Below are 23,764 nucleotides of genomic sequence, written 5' to 3' on the forward strand. Positions count from 1 at the left end.
CAAGAGTAGTTTAAAACTCAGAAAAATAAAAGTAAATTTTAAGGTAACCACAAAGAAAGCTAACAAATCTACCCATCAAAATAAAAAAGAAAAACATAAAGACTCAGCGAACACAAAATCAACAATAGTAAAAAGATGAAAAGAAAATACATTTTAAAAAAACGACTCAGCAGAAAATTAAGTGGAACAAAAACTGTCAACACCGCACACACACACAAAATAAAAACATCAAAATGACAGCAGTAGACTCATACCTATCAATAATTACACCGAATGTAAGTGGACTAAGTTCACCAATAAAGAGACAGAGAGTGGAATAATGTATAAAAAGCTCGATCCATCTATATGCTGCCTACAAGAGACACACCATAGACTCAAAGACTAAGCAAACTAAAACTCAAAGAATAGAAAAAAATATATCAAGCAAACAACAACCAAAGATGAGCAGGGGTGGAATATTAATCTCTGACAAAATAGATTTTAAAGCAAAATCCACCACAAAGGATAAGGAAGGACACTATACAATGATTAAAGGGTCAATTTACCAGCAGGACATAACCATAATAAATATATACACACCAAATAATGAGGCTCCAAAATACACAAAACAAACACTAATGGCATTGAAAAGAAAATAGACAGCTCCACAATGATAGGAGACTTCAAAAAGCCACTTTTGGTGAAGGACAGAACATCTAGAAAGAAACTCAGTAAAGATACAGAAGATCTCAACTTGGCCTCATAGACATATATAGAACATTGCACCCAACAGCAGCCAAGTATACATTCTTTTCCAATGCACATGGAACATTTTTCAGAATAGACCACATTTTAGGCCACAAAGTAAGCCTGAAAAGAATCTAAAACACTGAAATATTACAAAGGATGATTTCTGATCATAATGTCATAAAAATATAAATCAATAACAGAAACAGCAAGGAAAAAAAATCAAATACATGGAAATTGCACACCATCTTGCTCAAAAACAACTGGATTATAGAAGAAATCAAGGACAGAATAGAGAAATTCATAGAATCAAATGAAAATACATCTTACCAGAACCTTTGGGACACAACAAAAGCAGTGCTTAGTGGTCAATTTATAGCAATAAATGTACACATCCAAAAAAGAAGGGCCAAAATCAAAACATTAACCCTACAACTCAAACAAGTAGAAAGAGAGTAGCAAAAGGAGCCCTTAGGCACCAGAAGAAAGGAAATACTAAAGATTAGAGCAGAAATAAATGAAATAGAGAATAGAAAAACAATTCAAAGAGTCAACAAAACCAAAAGTTGGTTCTTTAAAAAGATCAACAAAATTGACAAACCACTGGGCAAACGGATAAAATGAAAAAAGGAAAGGAAGCAAATAGCCCAGATAAGATACGAGATGGGTGATATCACAACAGACCCAAATGAAATTAAAAGGACTGTAACAGAATACTATGAAAAATTGTACTGCAACAAATTTGAAAATCTAGAGGAAATGGACAAATTTCTAGAAACACACTACCTACCTAAACTAACATAAACCAAGGTAGAAAATCTAAATAAACTCATAACAAGAGATTGAAGAGGTAATAAAAACAACTCCCAACAACAACAACAAAAAGCCCTGCCCCAGAGGGCTTCACTGGAGAATTCCACCAAACTTTTGGAGAAGAGTTAACACCACTACTGAAGGCATTTCAGAGCATAGAAAAAGAAGGAATACTCCCAAACTCATTCTACAAAGCCAGCATAACCCTGACACCAAAGCCAGGTCCAAACACCACAATAAAAGAAAACTACAGACAAATATCCCTCATGAAAACCACCAATTTCAAATGGAAAGGGACAAGACTCCAGATAACTAAAGAATTACTGAAGAAGAACAAAGTGGGAGGCCTCACACTACCTGATTTTAGAACCTATTATACTCCCACGGTAGTCAAACAGCCTAGTACTGGTACAACAGGAGACAAATAGACTAATGGAACAGAATTGAGAAACCAGATGTAAATTCATCCACCTATGAGGAGCCGATATTTGACAAAGCCCCAAAGTCTGTTAAATGGGGGAAAGACAGTCTCTTTAACAAGTGGTACTGGCATAACAGGATATCCATCTGTAAAAAAATGAAACAGGGCCCATACCTCACACCATACACAAAAACTAACTAAAAATGGATCAGGGACCTAAATATAAAACCTAAAATGATAAATACAATGGAAAGAAAAAATGGGGACAACACTAGGAGCCCTAATCCTTAACAAAATTCTGGCCAATAGAATTCAACAACATATGAAAAAAAAATTCATCATGGGATTCATACCAGGTATGCAAGGATGGTTCAATATTAGAAAATCAATCAACGTAATCCATCACATAAATAAAATAAAAGATAAGAACCACAGGATCTTATCAATTGATGCAGAAAAGGCATTTGACAAAGTCCAACAGCCATACATGATAAAAACTCTAAGCAAAATAGGAATAGAAGGGAAATTCCTCAACATAACAAACGGCATTTATACAAAGCCAACAGCCAACATCATTCTAAATGGAGACACCCTTGAGAACAGGAACCAGACGATGATGCCCTTTATTACCACTCTTATTCAACATTTTACTGGAAGCCCTAGCCAGAGCAATAAGGTAATAAAAAGAAATACAAGCATCCAAACTGGTAAGGAAGAAGTAAAAATATCCCTATTTGCAGATGATATGTTCTTATACACAGAAAACCCCAAAGAATCCACAAGAAAACTACTGGGACTAATAGATTTAACACGAGAAAAACATACAAAAATCAGTTGGATTCCTCTACATCAACAAAGAGAACTTTGAAAAGGAAATCATCAAATCAATACCATTTACAACAGCCCCCAAGAAGATAAAATACTGAGGATTAAATCTAACCCAAGATGTAAAACTCCAATACAAAGAAAACTACAAGACCCTACTGCAAGAAACCAAAACAGACCTACATAAGTGGAAAAACATACCATGCTCACGGATAGGAAGATTCAACATTGTGAAAATGTCTATTCTACCCAAAGCGATGTACAATGCAAACCTGAAACAAATTTTTATGGCATTTTTAATGAGGTGAAGAAACAAATCACCAATTTCATATGGAAAGGGACAAGGTCCCAGATAACTAAAGCATTACTGAAGAAGAGGAACAAAGTGGGAGGCCTCACACACCTGATTTTAGAACCTATTATACTACCTGGGTAGTCAAAACAGCCTGGTACTGGTACAACAGACACATAGACCGATGGAACAGAATTGAGAACCCAGGTCTAAATTCATCCACCTAAGAGAAGTTGATATTTGACAAAGGCCTGAAGTCTGTTAAGTGGGGAAAAGACAGTCTCTTTAACACATGGTATGGCAGAACAGGATATCCATCTGTAAAAAAATGAAACAGGACACATACCTCACACCATATATAAAAACTAACTCAAAATGGATCAGAGACCTAAATATAAAATTGAAAATGATAAACATAATGGAAGAAAAAATGGGGTAACACTAGGAGCCCTAATACAAGGCATAAATAGTATACAAACCATAACTAACAATGCCCAAACACCAGAAGAGAAATGAGATAACTGGGAACTCCTAAAAATCAAACACTTATGTTCATTCAAAGACTTTACCAAAACAGTAAAAACACAACCTACAGACTGGGGGAAAAAAAAAAAAACTCTGGCAATGACATATAAGGGTCTAATCTCTAAAATATACAAGATACTGCAAAACCTCAACAACAAAAAGACAAATAACCCAAGTTAAAAAACGGACAAAGGATATGAACAGGGACTTCACCAAAGTAGACATTCAGGTGGCGAACAGACAAATGAGGAAATGCTCACAATCATTAGCCATTGGAGAAATGCAAATCAAAACTACAGTGAGATATCATCTCACCCCAACAAGGCTAGCATTAACCCAAAAAACACAAAATAATAAATTTTGGAGAGAGACTGGAAAACTTGTACACTGCTAGTGGGGATGTAAAATGGTACTACCACTTTGGAAATCGATTTAGTGCTTCCTTAAAAAGCTAGAAATAGAAGTACCATAGGATCCAGTGATCCCACTCCTGGACTATATCCTAGGGAAATAAGAGCCGTCACACAAATAAATATATGCATATCCCTGTTCATTCCAGCACTGTTCACAATAGCAAAAAGATGGAAACAACCTAAATGCCTATCAACCGATGAATAGATAAACAAATTATGGTACATACACACAATAGAATATTATGCAATGATAAAGAACAATGATGAAGAACAATGATAAATCCTTGAAACATCTCACAACATGGATGAATCTGGAGGGCCTTATGCTGAGTGAAATAAGTCAGTCATGAACGGCCAAATATTGAATGATACTGCAATTATAAGAACTCAAGAAAACATTTAAACACAGAAAAAAATGCATTCTTTGGTGGTTACCAGTTGGGGGAGAGAAAGGGAGGGAAATCACTAACTAGATAGCAGACAAGGATCAATGTCAGTGAAGGGAAGGACAGTACACAATACAGGAGAAGTCAGCACAACTGGACCCAAACAAAAGCTAAAATGTTTCCTGGACACATTCAAACGCTTTGAAAGACAGAGCATCTGGGGCTGGGGCCTGGGGACCATAGTTTCGGGAGACATCTAAGACAATTGGCATAACAAAGTTTATTAAGAAAATGTTCTGCATCCCACATTGGTGAGTGGTATCTGGAGTTTTAAAAGCTTGAGAGCAACCATCTAAGATGCATCAATTGGTCCCAACCTAGCTGGAGCAAGGGAGAACGAAGAACACAAAAGACACAAGGAAAATATTAGCCCAAGAGACAAAAGGGCCACATAAACCACAGACTCCATCAGCCTGAGACCAGAAGAACTAGATGGTGCCTGGTTACCACCAATGACAGCCCTGACAAGGGACACAACAGAGAGTCCCTGATGGAGCAGGAGAAAAGTATGGTGCAGAACTCAAATTCATATAAAAAGACCTGACTTAATGGTCTGACTGAGCCAAGAGGAACCCCTGAAGACATGGCCCTGGACTCTCTGTTTACCTAGAATGATAATCTTTCTGGAAGCCAACTCTTCACACAAAGATTTAAAAAAAAAAAAACAACCCAGTGCCCTTGAGTCGATTCCAACTCATAGCAACCCTATAGGACGGAGTAGAACTGCCCCATAGAGTTTCCAAGGAGCCCCTGGCAGATTCGAACTGCCGACCCTTTGGTTAGCAGCCGTGACAAAGATTAGACAGGACTATAAAACAAAAAATAATACATGTGAGGAATGTGCTTCTTAGTTTAATCAGATATATAAGACCAAATGGGCAGCTCCTGTCCAAAAGCAGGAAGAGAAGGCAGGAAGGGACAGGAACTAGTTGAATGGACACAGGGAACCCAGAGTGGAAAGTGGGAGTGTGCTGTCACATTGTGGGGATTGCAACTAAGGTTACAAAAAAAATGTGTAAATTTTTGTGAGAAATAAACTTGAGCTGTAACTTTCACCTAAGCACAATAAAAAAAAATAATAATAACTGGAACATGGAATGTATGAATCTAGGGAAATTGGAAGTCATCAAAAATGAAATGGAACACATAAACACTGATAGCCTAGGCATTCGTTAGTGAGTTGAAATGGACCAGTATTGGCCATTTTCACTCAGACAGTCATACGGTCTACTATGCCAGGAATGACAAATTGAAAGGAAACAGTGTTGTGTTCATTCTCAAAAAGAACATTTCAAGATCTATCCTGAAATACAACACATCAGTAATAGGATAATAGCCATACGCCTACAAGGAAGACCAGTTAATACTACTATTATTCAAATTTACACACCAACCACTAAGGACAAAGATGAAGAAACTGAAGATTTTTATGAACTTCTGCAGTCTGAAATTGATCAAATGTGCAATCAAGATCCACTGATAATTACTGGTATTGAAATGTGAAAGTTAAAAACAAAGAAGAATCGGTAGTTGGAAAATATGGCCTTGGTGATAGAAATTATGCCAGAGATCACGATAGAATTTTGCAAGACCAACGACTTCTTCATTGCAAACACCTTTTTTCAACGCCATAAACGGCAACTATACATGGACCTCACCAGATGGAACACACAGGAATCAAATCAACCACCTCTTTGGAAAGAGAGGATGGAAAAGCTCAATATCATCCATCAGAACAAGCCCAAGAGCCAACTGTGGAACAGACCATCAGTAGCTCATATGCAAGTTCAAGTTGAATTTGAAGAAAATTGGAACAAATCTATGAGAGCTAGAGTATATATCTATGGCCTAGAGTATATTCACCTGAATTTAGAGACCAACTCAAGTATAGGTTTGATGCGTTGAACACTAATGACTGAAGACCAGATGAATTGTGGAATGACATCAAGGACGTTGTACATGAAGAAAGCAAGAAGTCATTAAAAAGACAGGAAAGAAAGAAAAGGCTGAAATGGATGTCAGAAGAGACCCTGAAACTTGCTCTTGAACGTCAAGTAGCTAAAGCAAAAGGAAGAAATGATGAAGTAAAAGACCCGAACACAAGACTTCAAAGGGCAGCTCAAGAAGACAGAGTAAAATATTATAATGAAACGTGCAAAGACCTGAAAATAGAAAACCAAAAGGGAAGAACACTCTTGGTATTTCTCAAGCTGAAAGAACTGAACAAAAATTCAAGCCTGAAGTTGTAATTTTGAGGATTCCATGGAGGAAATATTAAACAACAAAGGAAGCATCAAAAGAAGATGGGAGGAATGCACAGACTCACTGTATCAAAAAGAATTGGTCGACTTTCAACCATTTCAGGAGGTAGCATACGATCAAGAACTGATGGTCCTGAAGGAAGAGGTCCAAATTGCACTGAAGGCATAGGCAAAAAACAAGGCTCCAGGAATTGATGGAATACCAGTTGAGATGTTTCAACAAATGGATGCAGCACTGGAGGTGCACACTCATCTATGCCAAAAAATTTGGAGGATAGCTACCCCACTAACCAACTGGAAGACATCTATATTTGTGCCCATTCCAAAGAAAAGTGATCCAACAGAAAGCAGAAGTTACTCAGCAATATCATTAATAGCACATGCAAGTAAGATTTTGTTGACGATAATTCAAAAACGATTACAGCAGTACACCTACAGGGAACTGATAGAGATTTAAGCCAGATTCAGAGAACTCAGAATGAGAGATATTGCTGATGTCAGATTGATCTTGGCTGAAAGCAGAGGATGCCAGAAAGATGTCAACCTGTGTTTTATGGACCATGCAAAGACATTCGATTGTGTGAATCATAACAAATTATGGATAACATTGCAAAGAATGGGAATTCCAGAACTCTTAATTGTGCTCATGACGAACCTGTACATAGACCAAGAGGCAGTTGTTCAAAAAGAACAAGGTGATACTGCATGGTTTAAAATCAGGAAAGGTGTGTGTCAGGGTTGTATCCTTCCACCATACTTATGCTAAGCAAATAATCTGAGAAGCTGGACTATATGAAGAATGTAGCACCAAGACTGAAGGAAAACTCATTAACAACCCATGACATTTAGATGACACACCCATGCTTGCTGAAAAGTGAAGAAGACTTGAAGCACTTGCTGATGAAGATCAAAGCAGGGATTACACCTCAACATAAAGGAAACAAAAATCCTCACAACTGAACCAATAAGCAACATCATGATAAACAGAGAAATATTGAAGTTGTCAAGGATTTCATTTTACTTGGAGCCACAATCAGCACTTGTAGAAGCAGAAGTCGGGTGATGAAATGAAGTATTCCATTGGGCAAATATGCTGCAAAAGTGTTCAAAAACAAAGATGTCACTTTGAGGACTAATGTGCACCTGACCCAAGCCATGATATTTTCAATCACTTCATATGCATGGGAAAACTGGACAATGAATAAGGAAGATTGAAGAAGAACTGATGCCTTTGTTGGTGAAGAACATTGAATATACTATGGACTGCCAGAAGAACGAACAAATTTTTCTTGGAAGTACAGCCAAAATGCTCCTTAGAAACGAGGATGGGAATATTTCATCTCAAGTACTTTGGACATGTGACCGAGAGAGATCAGTCCCTGGATCACCACGTGTCTGTCAGTTTGCCATACTGTCGTGGCTTGTGTGTTGCTGTGATTCTGGAAGTTTTGTCACTGGTTTTTCAAATACCAGCAGGGTCACCCTTGGTGGACAAGTTTCAGTGCAGCTTCCAAACTAAGACAGACTAGGAAGAAGAATTTGGTAGTCTACTGAAAAAATTGGCCAGTGAAAGCCTTATAAATAGCAGGGGAACGTTGTCTGATACAGTGCCAGAAGATAAGCCCCTCAGGTTGTAAGGCACTCAGAACGTGACTAGGGACGATCTGCCTCCTCAAAGTAGAGTCGACCTTAATGACGTGAATGGAGTTAAGCTTTCAGGGCCTTCATTTGCTGATGTGGCACAACTCAAAATGAGAGCAAACAGCTGCAAACAACCATTAATAATCTTTTCATCATACTTATTCAGTCTGTATGCTGAGCAAATAATCCGAGAAGCTGAACTATATGAAGAAGAACACAGCACCAGGATTGGAGGAAGGCTCATTAACAACCTGCATTATGGTGATGACACAACCTTGTTTGCTGAGTGAAGAGGACTTGAAGCACTTACTGATGAAGATCAAAGACCACAGCCTTCAATATGGATTGCACCTCAACATAAAGAAAACAAAAATCCTTACAACTGGACCAATAAGCAACATCATGATAAACAGAGAAAATATTGACCTTGTACAGGATTTCATTTTACTCGCATCCACAATCAACACCCATGGAAGCAGTGATCAAAAAATCAAAGGACTCATTGGACTGGGTAAACCTGCCGAAAAAGACTTCTTCAATATGTTAAAAAGAAAAGATGTTACTTTAGGGACTACATGGGTCTGACCGAAGCCACGGTATTTTCAGTCGCTTCATGTGCATGTAGAAGCCACGCAATGAATAAGGAAGATTGAAGAATCGATGCCTTTGAATTGTGGTGTTGGTGAAGAATATTGAATATACCATGGACTGCCAGAAGAACAAACAAATCTGTCTTGGAAGACATACAGCCAGAATGTTCATTAGAAGCAAGCATGACGAGGCTTCCTCTCACATACTTTGGACATGTTACCAGAAAGGATCAGTCCCTGGAGAAGGACATCATGCTCAATAAAGTAAACACCCAATGTTGAGTAGATTCTGACTCACAGCAACCCTATAGGACAGAGTAGGACTGCCCCATAGAGTTTCCAAGGAAAGGCTGGTGGATTCGAACTGCTGACCTTTTGGTTCGCAAACATAGCTCTTAACCACTATACCACTAGGGTTTTGCCATAAAGTTGAGGGTCAGCAAAAACGAGGAAGACCCTCAACCAGATGGATTGACACAGTGTCTGCAACAATGGGCTCAAGCATTACAACCATTGTGAGGATGATGCAGGACGGGGCAGTGTTTCCTTCAGACTGGCTGGCACCTAACAACATTCTGCCTCGATTATGATATTGGTTTCCGGTCAGGATGTCTTCTCAGGTATGAAATCTCTGCTTCTGTGTGGGATAGACATAAATGTTTTTGAATCTGGACATCTGCTTTAACGGGGGAGAAGTGTCTAACTCCTTCCAAAATCTTTTTTGGGAAATGACTGGCCACGGTGAGGTCCAATCATAACTCCATTATCTCTTGTATCTGTCACTTGACAGTGAGTCCTTTTGTGGCAGTATCCAGGGCGGGTTCTAGTAACTAGGCTAGGTCCTGAGAAGCTGGAGAGGGTGGGTCGGGAGTCGGAAGAGGGAGGCGCGAAATAAGACTATGGAGGTGGGGAAGGGCGGGACAGAGCCGACCCGGAGGAGCCGCGGTCTGGAGGAGGGTCGTGTAGGACGCTGTTGCCTGGAGACAACGTGGGACGCGGTTACCTGGAGACCGCTGGAGGTCAGGGACTAGGCGATCCGCCTGAGGGTGGTGAGAGAGAGCGAGACTAAGCGGGGCCAAAACCATGGCAGGACGCCAGAGGGAGAAGGTGGTTCTGGATGAGGTTCATCACAACCAGATTTTGCGGGAATTGTACCTCAAAGAGTTACGAACCCAGAAACTCTACACGGAGTATCACGTGAATCCCCTCCGCAAGGGTGAGGGGCGCGGGCGGAATGAAGGCGGGGGGGTGGGGGGGAGAGGAGGAAGGGAGCCTCTGGGAAGAAGGAGCGGTCTGGGGATGGGGTGAGGGTGCGGGCGGAAGCAAAGGAGACGCCTTCTCTGAACACCCCTCCCCACCATCGCGCACTCAGGTCACTCTTCAGCTCCTGCCATTTCAAGACCCTCTTAGGCTTCGGGAACTATGGCCTCGCCACACTTCACAGCAAATATATTAAATATATTAAAATGCACGCAGGTCACGATTAAATATTTTTGTTGTAAAAAAGTTGAAAGTCTTTTTACAATTTTGCTTTTGAAATAATTTATATTTTGCAGGGAGCGTATTGTTGTTTTGGGTTTTTTGTTTATTTTTTTTTAAGCTTCCAATATTGTCTTAATTGACTAGACAGCAACGGGTTTGATTTTCTTTTGTTTTGTTTTAATAGTCTTAGACCTTCAGAAAGCTCAGCCGTACCCCCTGATAAAATGGCCATACCTACCACTTTTCTCACTTTGCACACTCCTTGGTTTCATCTGGTTGTGTAACATGTACTCACCTTAAATGCCACTGAGTCTCAAATGGAACTCAAAACTCACACATCCAACCACTTCCCAGTAGCATCTCCTGTGACAACCCACAGGTACCTCCCATTCACTAGTTTGAAAACTAGATTCATTTCCCATCCTCCCTCCCACCTGCTCTACTCTAAAATATCCTGTCTCAGTAAAAGTCACCACAACCACTCACTCTCCCAAGTTAGAAGCCTAGGAGTCATCCTTGATGATTCTCTTCCTCTCAACCCACACATCTAAGTAGTCACCAAATCTTGTTTGTTCCTTGACATCTCTCTCGCCTGGCCCTTTCCATGTTCCTACCTCAATGAAAGACACCACCACGCATGTGAAGGGATCTCGATGTCTACTCACCAAGACGTTTTATGTCCATCCTCTAAATAGCCCTCGAATCTGCCTCTTTCTCCATCCTGACTCCCACAGCCCATCAGGCCCTCATCAGTAAGTCCGGCCTGAATTAGTCTGACTCGAGACTGGTCTCCTTGGAAACACTGGTTTCTATTAGCCTCTGGTCATTTCTTACTACACTCCACCTACTTTACACTGCTTGAGCCACTCTGGTCCTCTTGATGTTGCTAAAACTCGTCAGGCTTACTTTCATTTCCTCCCACAGATACTCACACAGCTCATTCCCTCACTTTATTCAGGACTCAAATGTATCTCCTTAGTGATACATCATCCACACCCTGCCCCACCATCAACTCTCTATCCACTTGTTCTTCTTGATTCTTCTTCATCCACTTATATTTGCCAAACATTATATGTTGGCTTATTGTCTGTCACCACAAATAAAATGGGGGCTCAGTAAGTTTACGAACCTTCTCTGAAGTTCATGGCTGTGTCTCCAGTGCACCAGTAATTACGAGCTGAATGACAGAGTGAGTGAATGAATGTGGATGCGGTTCCTCTGTGATCGCATAGCCTCCTGGATATACATCACTCTCTGACTGACCTCATTAGATTGTCTGGCATGTCTGCCCTCCCTTGAGACCAGTGCTGTCCTGTGGAATGTTCCGCAAGGATGAAAATGTTCTATATCTCTGCTGCCCCAAACTGTGGCTATTGAGTACTTGAAATGTAGCTAGTGTGACTGATGAACTGAAGTTTTAATTGTATTTAATTTTAATTATTTAAGTTCAAATAGCCAAAAGTGGCTGGTAACCACACACAGGACAGCGCCATTCTAGACTGTGAGCTCATTGCCGGCCTCCCTCATTTGACTTTGTTCCCTAGTGCCAAGCACAATACCTGATATGTGGTGGGTACTCAGTAAGTGCTACATGGGTTCCCGGCCTCAGGTGGGTCTTAGAGAGGGCAGGGAGTTAGGTTTTTAATGTGAACCTGTAATGTTGTTTTTCTCTAGTTCACACAATCACCAGAAAGCCCATGTCTTGGCACGATAACCTGGAGGAACCTGCAGATGGTAAGCCTTGGGGTTTGAAAATACCTTTGAGATACAGCATAAAGAGGCAGGCTGGATGGAGAGCCCCTCAGGGTAGTGCTACCTTGGGGCAAGCATCAGAGTCCTCTGCTTTGATTATCTGAGAACTGGGCTCATACTAACCAAGCTTGCAAGAGATTGACATAGTCAACTATAACTCCAATTTATTAACTGTCAAACCAGCAAAAATGTTCCTAATGGCCTCAACAGTGTATTCCTTCATAACCAAGAGTTTAATGAATATAATGATAGGTCCTAGAGTCATACTAAACCAAAAAAAATACTAACTGAGTTTAAATGCTTGCTCGGCCATTCATTAACTATGTGACTTTGGACAAGTCATTTAACCTCTCTAAGCTATCTCTTAGGGCTGTTGTGAGGATTAAATGAAATAATACAAGTGCTTAGTACACTACCTGGTACATGGTGCTCAAAAAATGTTAGTTATTATTATGATTTTCAGTATTACCCTGTCATAGTCACTATGATGGGGGCTGGAGGTGAGAATCCCACAGCAGAGTGAAGGAAACAAACAAGTAAATAGACTAATAGAGAGAGTGGGATTGGTGTGGCAACAGCACTGAAAACAGGTTCCTAAGACAGATGGTAGAGTTCTGGGAGGTCTTAGAAGAGGCGATAACAGGATGAGGTGGAATATCTGAATTGGAGAGGACTGTGGAAGGACATCCTGAGTATATGGAAAGACACAGAAGTGAGAGGTGCTAGCGTGGTCTGAGAACTGGAAGCAGTTTGGCATGGCCACAGTATACAGGTGGAGAGGTGGCCATGTTTGGGAATGAGGGAACAGAGATATCTGCTGGAAAGCCAGATCCTTCGTGGAAAGCCCTCTTCCCTCCTCTCTACCGTCCTAGAGTAGAATTTGATGGAGGGAGGATGTGGGATTTATACAGGAGGATGGAGTGGGAAGTAGAGGAAGGGAGTGGGGGATCTCGTAGCGTAGTAAAAGAGACAGACATGTAAATAAACCAAGTTGTTAGTTGCTTTCAAGTCAATTCTGACTCATGGTGACTGCATGTGCACAGAGCAAGGAAAGGCCTTTAGGAAGCCTACCACCAGGCCTGTCCTCCAAGGCATCTCTGGGTGGCTTCAAACTGCCAACCTTTCAGCCAGTAGTCAAGTGCTTAACCATCTGCATCACCCAGGGACTAAATAAACCAATAGGAAGAGCATAATCAAAGGAAGTAAGATTGTTGTATGTTTGAGGAGACCAGCCTAGCTAGAGTAAAGATGCACATTACCAACTTGGGGCAATAAGGAAAATGACAAGTGGTGAGGGTATTGAAAGCCAGGTATTACTACCTGCCTTATATCAAGGATATGCCTGACCCAATGCTAGGCCCTTTATTCACATTCCTTCACTGCGTTCCCATAGTCATTTTGCTGAGATACATATTTTCCTCCCATTTTACAGACAGGCAAAGCGTGGCCCAGAGAAGTTAAACAACTTGACAAGTTAATGCGGCATGGCCAGGATTGCCCGACTCTAAAGCCCAGGTTCTTTTCTTTGCATCCAAACTTCCTGTCTCAAACTGAGACTTAATAGGGTAGAAACTGAAGATATTCTGAAGTTTTTAAAACTGTGGAGTTACAAAAATATCCAGTGTCCACAGCCGTACTTATTTCAATATGGAAAGATTTCAGCTCACTTCTTACTGCCATCCTCCTCACTCTCTGCCTCAGCCACAATGGCCAAGGTTGCTCACGCCTCAGGGCCTTTGTTCTTGCTGCCTGCAGTGGTCTCCTGCTTCCTCCCAGGGCTGGCTCCTCCTTGGCCTCCAGAGAGGCTTATTCTACCACCCATCTAAAGCGCTGCCCCACCTTCACATGCACCTTCAACTACGCCTTTCTTCACAGCACATATAGTTGTCTGGAACTATCAGGTTTATCTGTATATTGCATCTTTTGTCTCCCCCCTAGACTATGGGCTCCAGCAGAGCAGGGACCGTGTCTATCTCACTCAGTGCTCTACTCCCAGGACCCAGAACTATGCCCACTACAGAATTCATGCCCAAGAAATATTTGTTGAAAGACAAATGAAGGAACCAGACATCCCGATCTAGAGGCCTAGGCAAGCCTGTGAGCCGGGGGGTGCTCTGACTCTAAGGAGCAATGTGGCCAGAGGAAAGGGCACAGGAACACAATTGGTCCCAAGCCTGACTCATTTATAACCCCAGCCTCATCTATTTCTCAGCCAGATTTCTGAATCTCATTCACCATGCTGCCCAGGGACCGAGGAAGAAATACCCAGAGACACAGACTGAAAGCCAGGAAATTGGATGGGACTCAGAGCCCTTGGTAAGCATGGCTCCTTCACTTAGTATAAACACTCAGAAGCACAGAGGTCGTGTAGGTGGTGGCTAAGAGAACACAGTATGGAGCCAGACTGCCTGGGCTTGAATTCTGGTTACCACTTAGCTGTGCGACCTTAGGTAAGTTACTAAATTCTCTCATAACTCAGTTTCCTCATTGTAAAATGAGGATATTACAGTATCTGTTTCATAAGCTTGTCGTAAGGATTAAAGGAAGTAATATTTGTAAAGCACTTAGAATACTACCTGGTACATAGTAAATACTGGATAAACCAAAACCAGTTGTTGTTGAGTCTAGTCCAATTCATGGAAACCCCATGTGTGTCAGAGTAGAACTGTGCTCCATAGGGTTTTCAATGGCTGATTTTTCAAAAGCAGCTCACCAGGCTTTTCTTCTGAGGTGCCTCTGGGTAGACTTGAACCTCCAACCTTTTGGTTAGCAGCCTAGCATGTTAATCGTTTGGACCACCCAGTGACTCCAAATACTGTGTATTGATTAAATAAAGGTTGCTGATAACAGACTGCCTGAGTTTGCTCTACCAGTTATTAGTAGGTCTTGGGCATGTCACTTAACATCTCTAAGGTCTGTTCCCTCATCTATAAAATGGGAATGTCAGTAACATGACTCACTTCATTTGATTGGAAGTACAGTTAGCTGCAAGGGAGCCTGGGAAATGTAGTATTTAGCCCATTGTTACTCTAATTAAAATAGGGCTTCTGTTATTAATGGGCTGTGGGTAGCAGAACAGTTAGCTCAGCTGCTAACCTACAGGTTGGCGGTTTGAACCCACCCAGTGGTAACGTGCAAGAAAAGGCTCAGCAACCTGCTTCCATAAGATTAGAGCCAAGAAACCCCTATGGAGCATTTCCACTCTGTAACACATGGGGTTGTCATGAGTCAGAATCAACTCAACAGCAATGGGTTTGGTTTTGGGCCTGTTTCTAAGAAAGAACGAAAATGCAGAATTTTGAATAGACAGCTTGAAGTTTTGCCACATTTGCCTTTTAACTCTGCTTATGTCTTTTATCACCTAGAAGGTTTTAATTTTTAAGTACAGACAATCCCCGGGTTAAGACTTACGGACCTCCAACATACAGACAACTTGTACTTAAGAACGGACTGCCATAAAGCCTATTATATTAAAAATTTGAGTTAAATGCAATGGTTCTTAATAAATGCACGTGCTACTTTGTGATGATGATGAAAAATTTGCATGGCCTGGAAGTGTTTCTTAAGTATTTCATATGCATGTTGTTGTTAAGTGCCATCTAGTAGGTTCCAAATCAAAGCGACCCTAAGACTACAGAACTAGACACTGCCTGGTCCTGCGCTATGCTCACAATCATTGTTATGCTTGAGCCCATTGTTGCAGCCACTGTGTCAATCCTTCTCGTCCAGGTCTTCCTCTTCTTCCCCGACCCTCTACTTTACCAAGTCCTTCTCCAGAGACTGATTCCTCCTGATAACATGTCCGAGGTATGTAAGATGTTGTCTCACCATCCTTGCTCCTAAGGAGCATTCTGGTTGTATTCATATGCATAAAAAAGTATCTATACTATATATACATATATATACACACACACGTATATATGTATGCATATATGTGTATATATATAAATATATATACACACACATATATATGACAGTCATTTGACAAACTGATGCTAAATAAGAACTGCAGGTACCTGTTCCAACTTACTACAAATTGGACTTAAAGAGGCTTAGGAACAGACCTCCTTCATAACCTGGGGACTGTCTGTAGTCAAATATTCCAATCTTTTCCATTATAGTTTCTGGATTTTGTGCCTTGTTTAGGAAAATCTTCAACACCCACAGTTACAAAACAACTATTGTATATTTTTCCTTAAGAATTTTCTTCTGTTTTTCTTTTGGCTTTTAATCCATCTAGTATATTTTGTGCATGGTGTGAAGTTAGAGACACTGTTCTCAGCTATATCTGAACTTCTTTCATTACTTCAAAGGTACCAAAATCTTGCACACCTTGTGTCTTTACATTTACCGCTCCTTCAGTCCACCTTCTAATTCCCAGCCCATTTTTTTTTAGCGACTATTAGTCTGTTGGAGGATCGAACTCAGCCAGAGGTGCCTCAGAAACAGGCCTGACAATCTACTTCTGAAAGGTCCTTGAAAACCCTATGGAGCAGTTCAGTTCTACATACATGGGGTCTCCACGAGTCAGAATTCACTCAGCAGCAACTAACAACAACGATTATTCATTGGTGAAACATTTACTCATTTGCCAGACCCAGCTTAGGAGTCATCTCTTCCATAAAGTCCCATTAAGGGACTTCAGCTACCCACTCTCTGCCAGGCAGGGCTGGGTTCTCCATCCTTTTGCTTCTGCAGCACCGTGTGCCTCCTGCTGTTACAGCGTTTAACAGGTCGTACACTTCTTCCAAGGGAAACCCTGGTGGCGTAGTGGTTAAGTGCTATGGCTGCTAATCAAAAGGTTGGCAGTTCAAATCCGCCAGGAGCTTCTTGGAAACTCTTTGGGGCAGTTCTACTCTGTCCTATAGGCTTGCTAAGAGTCAGAATCAACTTGACAGCACTGGGTTTGGTTTGGTTGGGACTTCTTCCAAGACAGATTTGTTTGTGTTTTTGGCAGTCCGTGGTATATTTAATATTCTTCGCCAACACCACAATTCAAAGACGTCAATTCTTCTTTGGTCTTCCTTATTCATTATCCAGCTTTCACATGCATATAATGCAATTGAAAATACCGTGGCTTGGGTCAGGCACACCTTAGTCTTCAAGGTGACATCTTTGCTTTCCAACACTTTAAAGAGGTCCTTTGCAGCAGATTTGCCCAATGCAATGCATCTTTTGATTTCTTGACTGCTGCTTCCATGCATGTTGATTGTGAATCCAAGTAAAATGAAATCCTTGACAATGTCAATCTTTTCTCCATTTATCATAATGTTGCTTATTGGTCCAGTTGTGAGGATTTTTTTTTTTTATGTCGAAGTGTAATCCATACTGAAGGCCGTAGTCCTTGATCTTTGTCAGTTAGTGCTTCAAGTCCTCTTTGCTTTCAGCAAGCAAGATTGTGTCATCTGCATAATGCAGGTTGTTAATGAGTCTTCCACCAAACCTGATGCCACATTCTTCGTCATGTAGTGCAGTTGCTCAGATTTTTTGCTCTCCATACAGATTGAATAAACATGGTGAAACAACGCAACCATGACACATACTTTTCTTGATTTTAAACCATGCAATATTCCCTTGTTCTGTTCGAACAACCACCTCTTGATCTGTGTACAGTTCCCACATGAGCACAATTAAGCATTCTGTAATTCCCATTCTTTGCCATGTTGTGATCCACACAGTCGAATGCCTTTGCATAGTCAATAAAACACAGGTAAAACATACTTCTGGTATTCTCCTTTCAGCCAAGATCCATCTGACATCAGCAATGATATACCTCATTTCACATCCTCTTCTGAATCCAGCTTGAATTTCTGGCAGTTCCCTGTAGATGTACTGCTGCAACTGCTTTTGAATGATCTTCTGCAAAATTTTGCTTGTGTGTGATATTAATGATATTGTTCAATAATTTCCACATTCTGTCAGATCACTTCTCTTTGGAATGGGGACAAATATGGATCTCTTCCAGTCGGTCGGCCAGGTAGCTGTTTTCCAAATTTCTTGGCATAGACAAGTGAGTACCTCCAGCACTCCATCCATTTGTTGAAACATCTCAATTGGTGTTCCTTCAATTCCTGGAGCCTTGTTTTTCGCCTATGCCTTCAGTGCAGCTTGGATGTATTCCTTCAGTAACATTGGTTCTTGATCGTATGCTGCCACCTGAAATGGTTAAACATCAACCAATTCTTTTTGGTACAGTGATTCTGTGTATGCCCTCCATCTTCTTTTGATGCTTCCTGCATCATTCAATATTTTGCCCATAGAATCCTTCAAAATTGCAGCTTGAGCCTCTAATTTTTTTCTTCAGCTCTTTCAGCCTGAAAAATGTTGGGCGTGCTCTTCCCTTTTGGTTTTCTAACTCCAGATCTTTGCACATTTCATTATAATATTTGACATTGTCTTCTCAAGCCACCCTTTGAAATCCGTTCAGCTCTTTTACTTCATCATTTCTTCCATTCGTTTTAGCTACTTTACGTTCTAGAGCAAGTTTCAGAGTCTCTTCCGACAGGCATTTTGGTCTTTTCCTTCCTTCCTGTCTTTTTAATGACCTCTTGCTTTCTTCAGGTATGATGTCCTTGATGTCCTCCCACAGCTCATTTGGTCTTCAGTCATTAGTATTCAGTGCATCAAATTTATTCTTCAGATGGTCTCCGAATTCAGGTGAGACATAATCAAGGTCATATTTTGGCTCTTGTGGACTTGTTTTAATTTTCTTCAGCTTCAACTTGAACTTGAGTATGAGCAATTAATGGCATCATTTCTATCACCAAGGCCATATTATCCAACTACCAATCCTTATTCATTTCCAACTTTCAAATTCCAATCACCAGTAATTATCATTGCATTTTAATTACATGTTTGATCAATTTCAGACTTTAAAGTTGGTAAAAATCTTCAGTTTCTTCATCTTTGGCCTTAGTGGTTGATGCGTAAATTTGAATGATAGTCATATTAACTAGTCTTCCTTTTAGGTGTATGGATATTATCCTATCACTGACAGCGTTGTACTTCAGGATAGATCTTGAAATGTTCTTTTTGACAAGGAACACAACACCATTCTCCTTCAATTTGTCATTCCTGGCATAGTAGACCAAATGATTGTCTGGTAGAATGGCCAATGACCAGTCCATTTCAGCTCACTAATGCCTACGATATTGATCTTTATGCATTCCATTTCATTTTTTATGATTTCCAATTTTCCTAGATTCATACTCCATACATTCCACATTCCTATTATTAATGGATGTTTGCAGCTGTTTCTTCTCATTTTGAGTCATGCCACATCAGCGAGTGAAGGTCCCAAAAGCTTGACTCTATCCAAATCATTAAGGTCGACTCTACCTTAAGGAGGCAGCTCTTCCGCAGTCATATTTTGTGTGCCTTCCAACCTGAGGGGCTCATCTTCCAGCACTGTATCAGACAATGTCCCACTGCTATTTACAAGGTTTTCACTGGCCAATTTTTTCGGAAGTAGACTGCCAGATCCTTCTTCCTAGTCTGTCTTAGTCTGAAAACTCTGCTGAAACCTGCCCACCAAGGGTGACTCTGCTGGCATTTGAAATATTGGTAGCAAAGCTTCCAGTATCATAGCAGCATGCAAGCCACCACAGTATGACAAACTGACAGACACATGAAAACCACTAGTTGTTTTTGTTGTTAAGTGCCATCGAGTCAGTTCTGACTCATAACAACCCCATGTACCACAAAACGAAACACTGCCTGGTCCTGCACCATCCTTACAATCGTTGTTATGCTTGAGCCCATTGCTGCAGCCACTGTGTCAATCCATTTCCCTGAGGGTCTTCCTCTTTTCCGCTGACCCTGTACTTTACCAAGCATGATGTCCTTCACCAGGGACTGATCCCTCCTGATAATATGTCCAAGGTATGTAAGATTCAGTCTTGCCATCCTTGCTTCTAAGGAGCATTCTGGTTGTACTTCTTCCAAGACAGATTTGTTCATTCTTTTGGCAGTCCATGGTATATTCAATATCTTTTGCCAGCACCACAATTCAAAGGTGTCAGTTCTTATTTGGTCTTCTTTATTCATTGGCCAGCTTTCACATGCATATGATGCAACTGAAAATACCATGGCTTGGGTCAGGTGCACCTTAGTCTTCAAGGTGGCATCTTTGCTTTTCAACACTTTAAACTGGAAATCATCAAAAATGAAATGGAACACATAAACATCGATATCCCAGGCATTAGTGAGCTGAAATAGACTGGTATTGGCCATTTTAAATAAGACAATCATATAGTCTACTATGCTGGGAATGACAACTTGAAAAGGAATGGTGTTGCGTTCATCATCAAAAAAAAAAAACATTTCAAGATCTATCCTGAAGTACAACACGTCAGTGATAGGATAATATCTGTACGCATACAAGGAAGACCAGTTAATACGACTAATATTCAAATTTACGCATCAACCAGTAAGGCCAAAGATGAAGAAATTGAAGATTTTTATCAGCTTCTGCAGTCTGAAATTGATTGAACATGCAATCAGGATGCATTGATAGTTACTGGTGATTGGAACGCAAAAGTTGGAAACAAAGAAGGATCGGTAGTTGGAAAATATGGCTTTGGTGATAGAAACAACGCCAGAGATAGAATGATAGAATTTTGCAAGACCAATGACTTCTTCATCGAAAATACCTTTTTTCACCAACATAAATGGTGACTATACACATGATCCTTGCCAGATGGAGAACCGCTTACCCTTCCCCTAATTACCCACTTCCATTCTTTTGTCACCGGGCAGACACATTGTGGTTCGGTCAGATGTCAGATGCTCTGTTCAAGTCACCACTGCCTCTGGCTGCCACCACGCTGCTTGAGGCTTCAGCTCTGCCACTGGGCCTCACTGGGAGCTGCTGGGCCTCAATGGCTGTAAGACCCCTGCACGGGACCTCCTAAGTCTGTGCCACTGGGCCCTTCTAAACTTCTACTGCCAGCTCCAGCCACGCTACCCAAGCCCCTGCTGCCTGGGGAGGGGGAGGTGTGCAACCCCTGCCAGGGCACTTTCAGGCCTCTCTTGCCCTGCACAAGCAAGTGTTACAACTCTTTTAGCTCTACTGGCTAGCCTTCTACCCAGAGGTGTCTAGCTCTGCCCTGCTGTAGGAAGACCCCTGCACAGGATCCTCTGAGGCAACCCCTGCATGGGGCACACTCAGGCATCTGCCCTACCTGAGCAAGCTTTTTAGCTCCACCAGCAAGCCTCCTGCCCAAAGATGCTCAGCTCTCATTCTGTAGGCCATAGAAGCCTACTGCTGCTGTCTCTCACCATCTTCAGACTTCACTCTTTCTTCTGGGTCTAGAAGGTTCTCAGCACAGGGACTCTGGGTCCAAAGGATGCACTCTGCTCTCAGCTGTTCTTGTTGGTAGTGAGGTCCCCCCAACCTTTGTGGGATCAGCCCTTATAAGCCTAGCAGGATGGCAAAACTGACCAATCCCCTTGGTAGGTCACAGTCACCTTGTTTGCATAGCAAACTGATCCCTGCAACAGTTTTATGCACCTTATTTGCATAGTTCCAGTCAATCATTTTGTAAGAGTTATAAGACCATGGCTAGAAAGGCCACTGCACCACAAGGCCGTAGCCTATAGTGAATAAGGGAAGGGAGAAGAAGGGTTGTGATGAAAGAAAGGTTGGGGTGAAGACAGAAATCATCCAAGTTAGATAACTGAGCAACTTAGAAAAATATTACAAAGCACAAGTAATTGAACTAATTATTCATTTCCCTAAAGAGTAGAGGCCTGGCTCCCACAGGTACAAAGGTACAAAGTATGCATGTGGAAATGTTGCATCTTTGACCCTCCAGCACCCCTCGTGGCAGGCTGACAATGGCATGACAGGAAGGACAAGTAGAGTCAGCCCAGCTGGGCCTGCCCTGCTCTTACCCTCCTGGACCTTGCAGATAACCAACTGCATAAGCCTACAGGCCAGTCATTGCTATAGAATTAAAAAGGGTCTGCAAATACACCATGCCTGCAGGATAGTGCAAAATGGTTAACGCACTCAGCTGCTAACTGAAAGGAGGTTCAAGACCACCCAGAGGTGCCTTGGAAGAAAGGCCTGTTTTTGATCTACTTCTAAAAAATCAGCCATTGAAAATCTTATGGAGTACAGTTCTACTTGGACACACATGGGGTCACCATGAGTCGGAATTCATTCAATGGCAAACTGACTGGTTGGCTCATCATTACAAGCAGCACCATCAGATGGTACTGGTGGCAAAGTAAGAAAGCATACCAAAAAATGTTAGACTCAGGTGTTGTGCAAGCATAAAAGGCAATTAAGCCAAAGTTTCAGAGTAATGTGGTTTGGGGCAGAAGAGGCTTGATCATTCCCAGCCTGGGCCTCTCTAGTCCCTGGCAAAACCTCACCCCAAATAGGCAGAGTACCATCACCCTCAATCCCAATATTGGGACACTGGAGAAGCCACACTCAATGGATACCTCCTAGCCTCTTGTTTCCTACGAACATTGGCTGAAAGTATATCCTTTAAGTTTATTGTACAGTGTAGCTTCTAGATGATTTATGTGTCAGAGTATCCACTTTTACTCAATCCTCTGTGTAGCTATTTCAACAACATTAATTCTTTCATTTGACAAATATATATTGAGTACCTACTATGTTCTGGATACTGTTCTAGGTGCTGAGGATACAGCAGTGACTAAAGCAGAGCACCTACCTTTGTGGAAGTCCATGGTTGGTGCAAATGGTTAATGTGCTCGGCTGCTAACCAACAGGTTGGAGGTTTGAGTCCACTCAGAGGTGCCTTGGAAGAAAGTCTGGCAATCTACTTCTAAAAAATCAGCCATTGGAAACCCTGTGGAGCACAGTTCTATGCTGACACACATATGGTCACCATGAGTTGGAATTGACTCCATGGCAACTGGTTTTACGTTCATGGAACTTGTTCTGGTAGGGAGGAAAGAATCCATAGACGGTGGGAAAGGAAAGTGCAGCTATTACGTGCCAGGCCCTGGGGAAGGTACTTTGCCTAGGTTGTTCTCATTCAATCCTCACAACTCTTTTGATCTAAATATTGCCAACTCCATTTCATGAATCAGAGGTTAAGAAAAGGTAATATGCCTGCGGCCATATGTCAGGAGAGCGAGGCCTGATTTAATCCCAGGTCCATCTGACTCCAAGGCCAGGTCTTCCTCCTTCCCCACAGGCCTCTTTCTGATTCTTGCATTCTCCTGTAGGTCAACCCAGAGCGTGATGACCGCAGGCTGAACCACTTCAGGGTCTACAATGACATCACCTTATACAAGGCAAAACTGTGGAGCTTGGGAGAAGACAATAGCCGCAAGTAGCATTCCATCAGTGGTGTCAGTCCCTGTATTTCATGCCCAGAGTGGTACTGCCAGATCAATAAATATTACTTTAAAACTCAAGTCTGACTTTTCCTATTCTCAGTCTCTTGCTTCTCTCATTTTTGCCCAAGTCTATTGATTCAAATCCTTACCCTTATAAGCCAGTGAGAGGCTTCCAGCTAAAGATGGCAGACTAAGTGCATACCATTACCTCCTTTGCCTTCCCAGACACCAATAAAGGACAATAAACGTATTAAA

General features: G+C 41.5%; 1 protein-coding gene across 4 annotated transcripts; it reads left to right on the plus strand.

Moving 5' to 3' along the window:
* The first annotated feature begins 9,970 nt into the window (after window positions 1–9,970).
* CFAP144 (cilia and flagella associated protein 144) lies at window positions 9,971–23,577 on the plus strand. 4 transcript variants are annotated; one of them, XM_049879002.1, is made up of 5 exons: window positions 9,971–10,169; window positions 12,110–12,169; window positions 14,400–14,503; window positions 15,917–15,994; window positions 23,396–23,577. In XM_049879002.1, exons 1-5 carry the CDS (start codon window positions 10,037–10,039, stop codon window positions 23,504–23,506), a joined length of 486 nt encoding a protein of 161 aa, XP_049734959.1. In that variant the 5' UTR covers window positions 9,971–10,036; the 3' UTR covers window positions 23,507–23,577. The 4 variants fall into 4 exon arrangements, with proteins under 4 accessions (XP_049734959.1, XP_049734962.1, XP_049734961.1 ...); XM_049879005.1 differs by lacking the exon at window positions 15,917–15,994; XM_049879004.1 differs by lacking the exon at window positions 12,110–12,169.
* The last annotated feature ends 187 nt before the right edge of the window (window positions 23,578–23,764 follow it).

Source organism: Elephas maximus, chromosome 3 (genome assembly GCF_024166365.1).
Source record: "Elephas maximus indicus isolate mEleMax1 chromosome 3, mEleMax1 primary haplotype, whole genome shotgun sequence".
Classification (NCBI taxonomy): Eukaryota; Metazoa; Chordata; class Mammalia; order Proboscidea; family Elephantidae; genus Elephas; species Elephas maximus.

Excerpts from the sequence above, each read along its gene's own strand:
- CFAP144 (XM_049879002.1), top strand. The coding sequence starts at position 10,037 with ATGGCAGGACGCCAGAGGGAGAAGGTGGTTCTGGATGAGGTTCATCAC. Across the intron at positions 14,504-15,916 it reads GATGGGACTCAGAGCCCTTG|GTCTTCCTCTTCTTCCCCGA; the intron begins GTAAGCATGGCT and ends CTTCTCGTCCAG. Across the intron at positions 15,995-23,395 it reads CTCCTGATAACATGTCCGAG|GTCAACCCAGAGCGTGATGA; the intron begins GTATGTAAGATG and ends ATTCTCCTGTAG.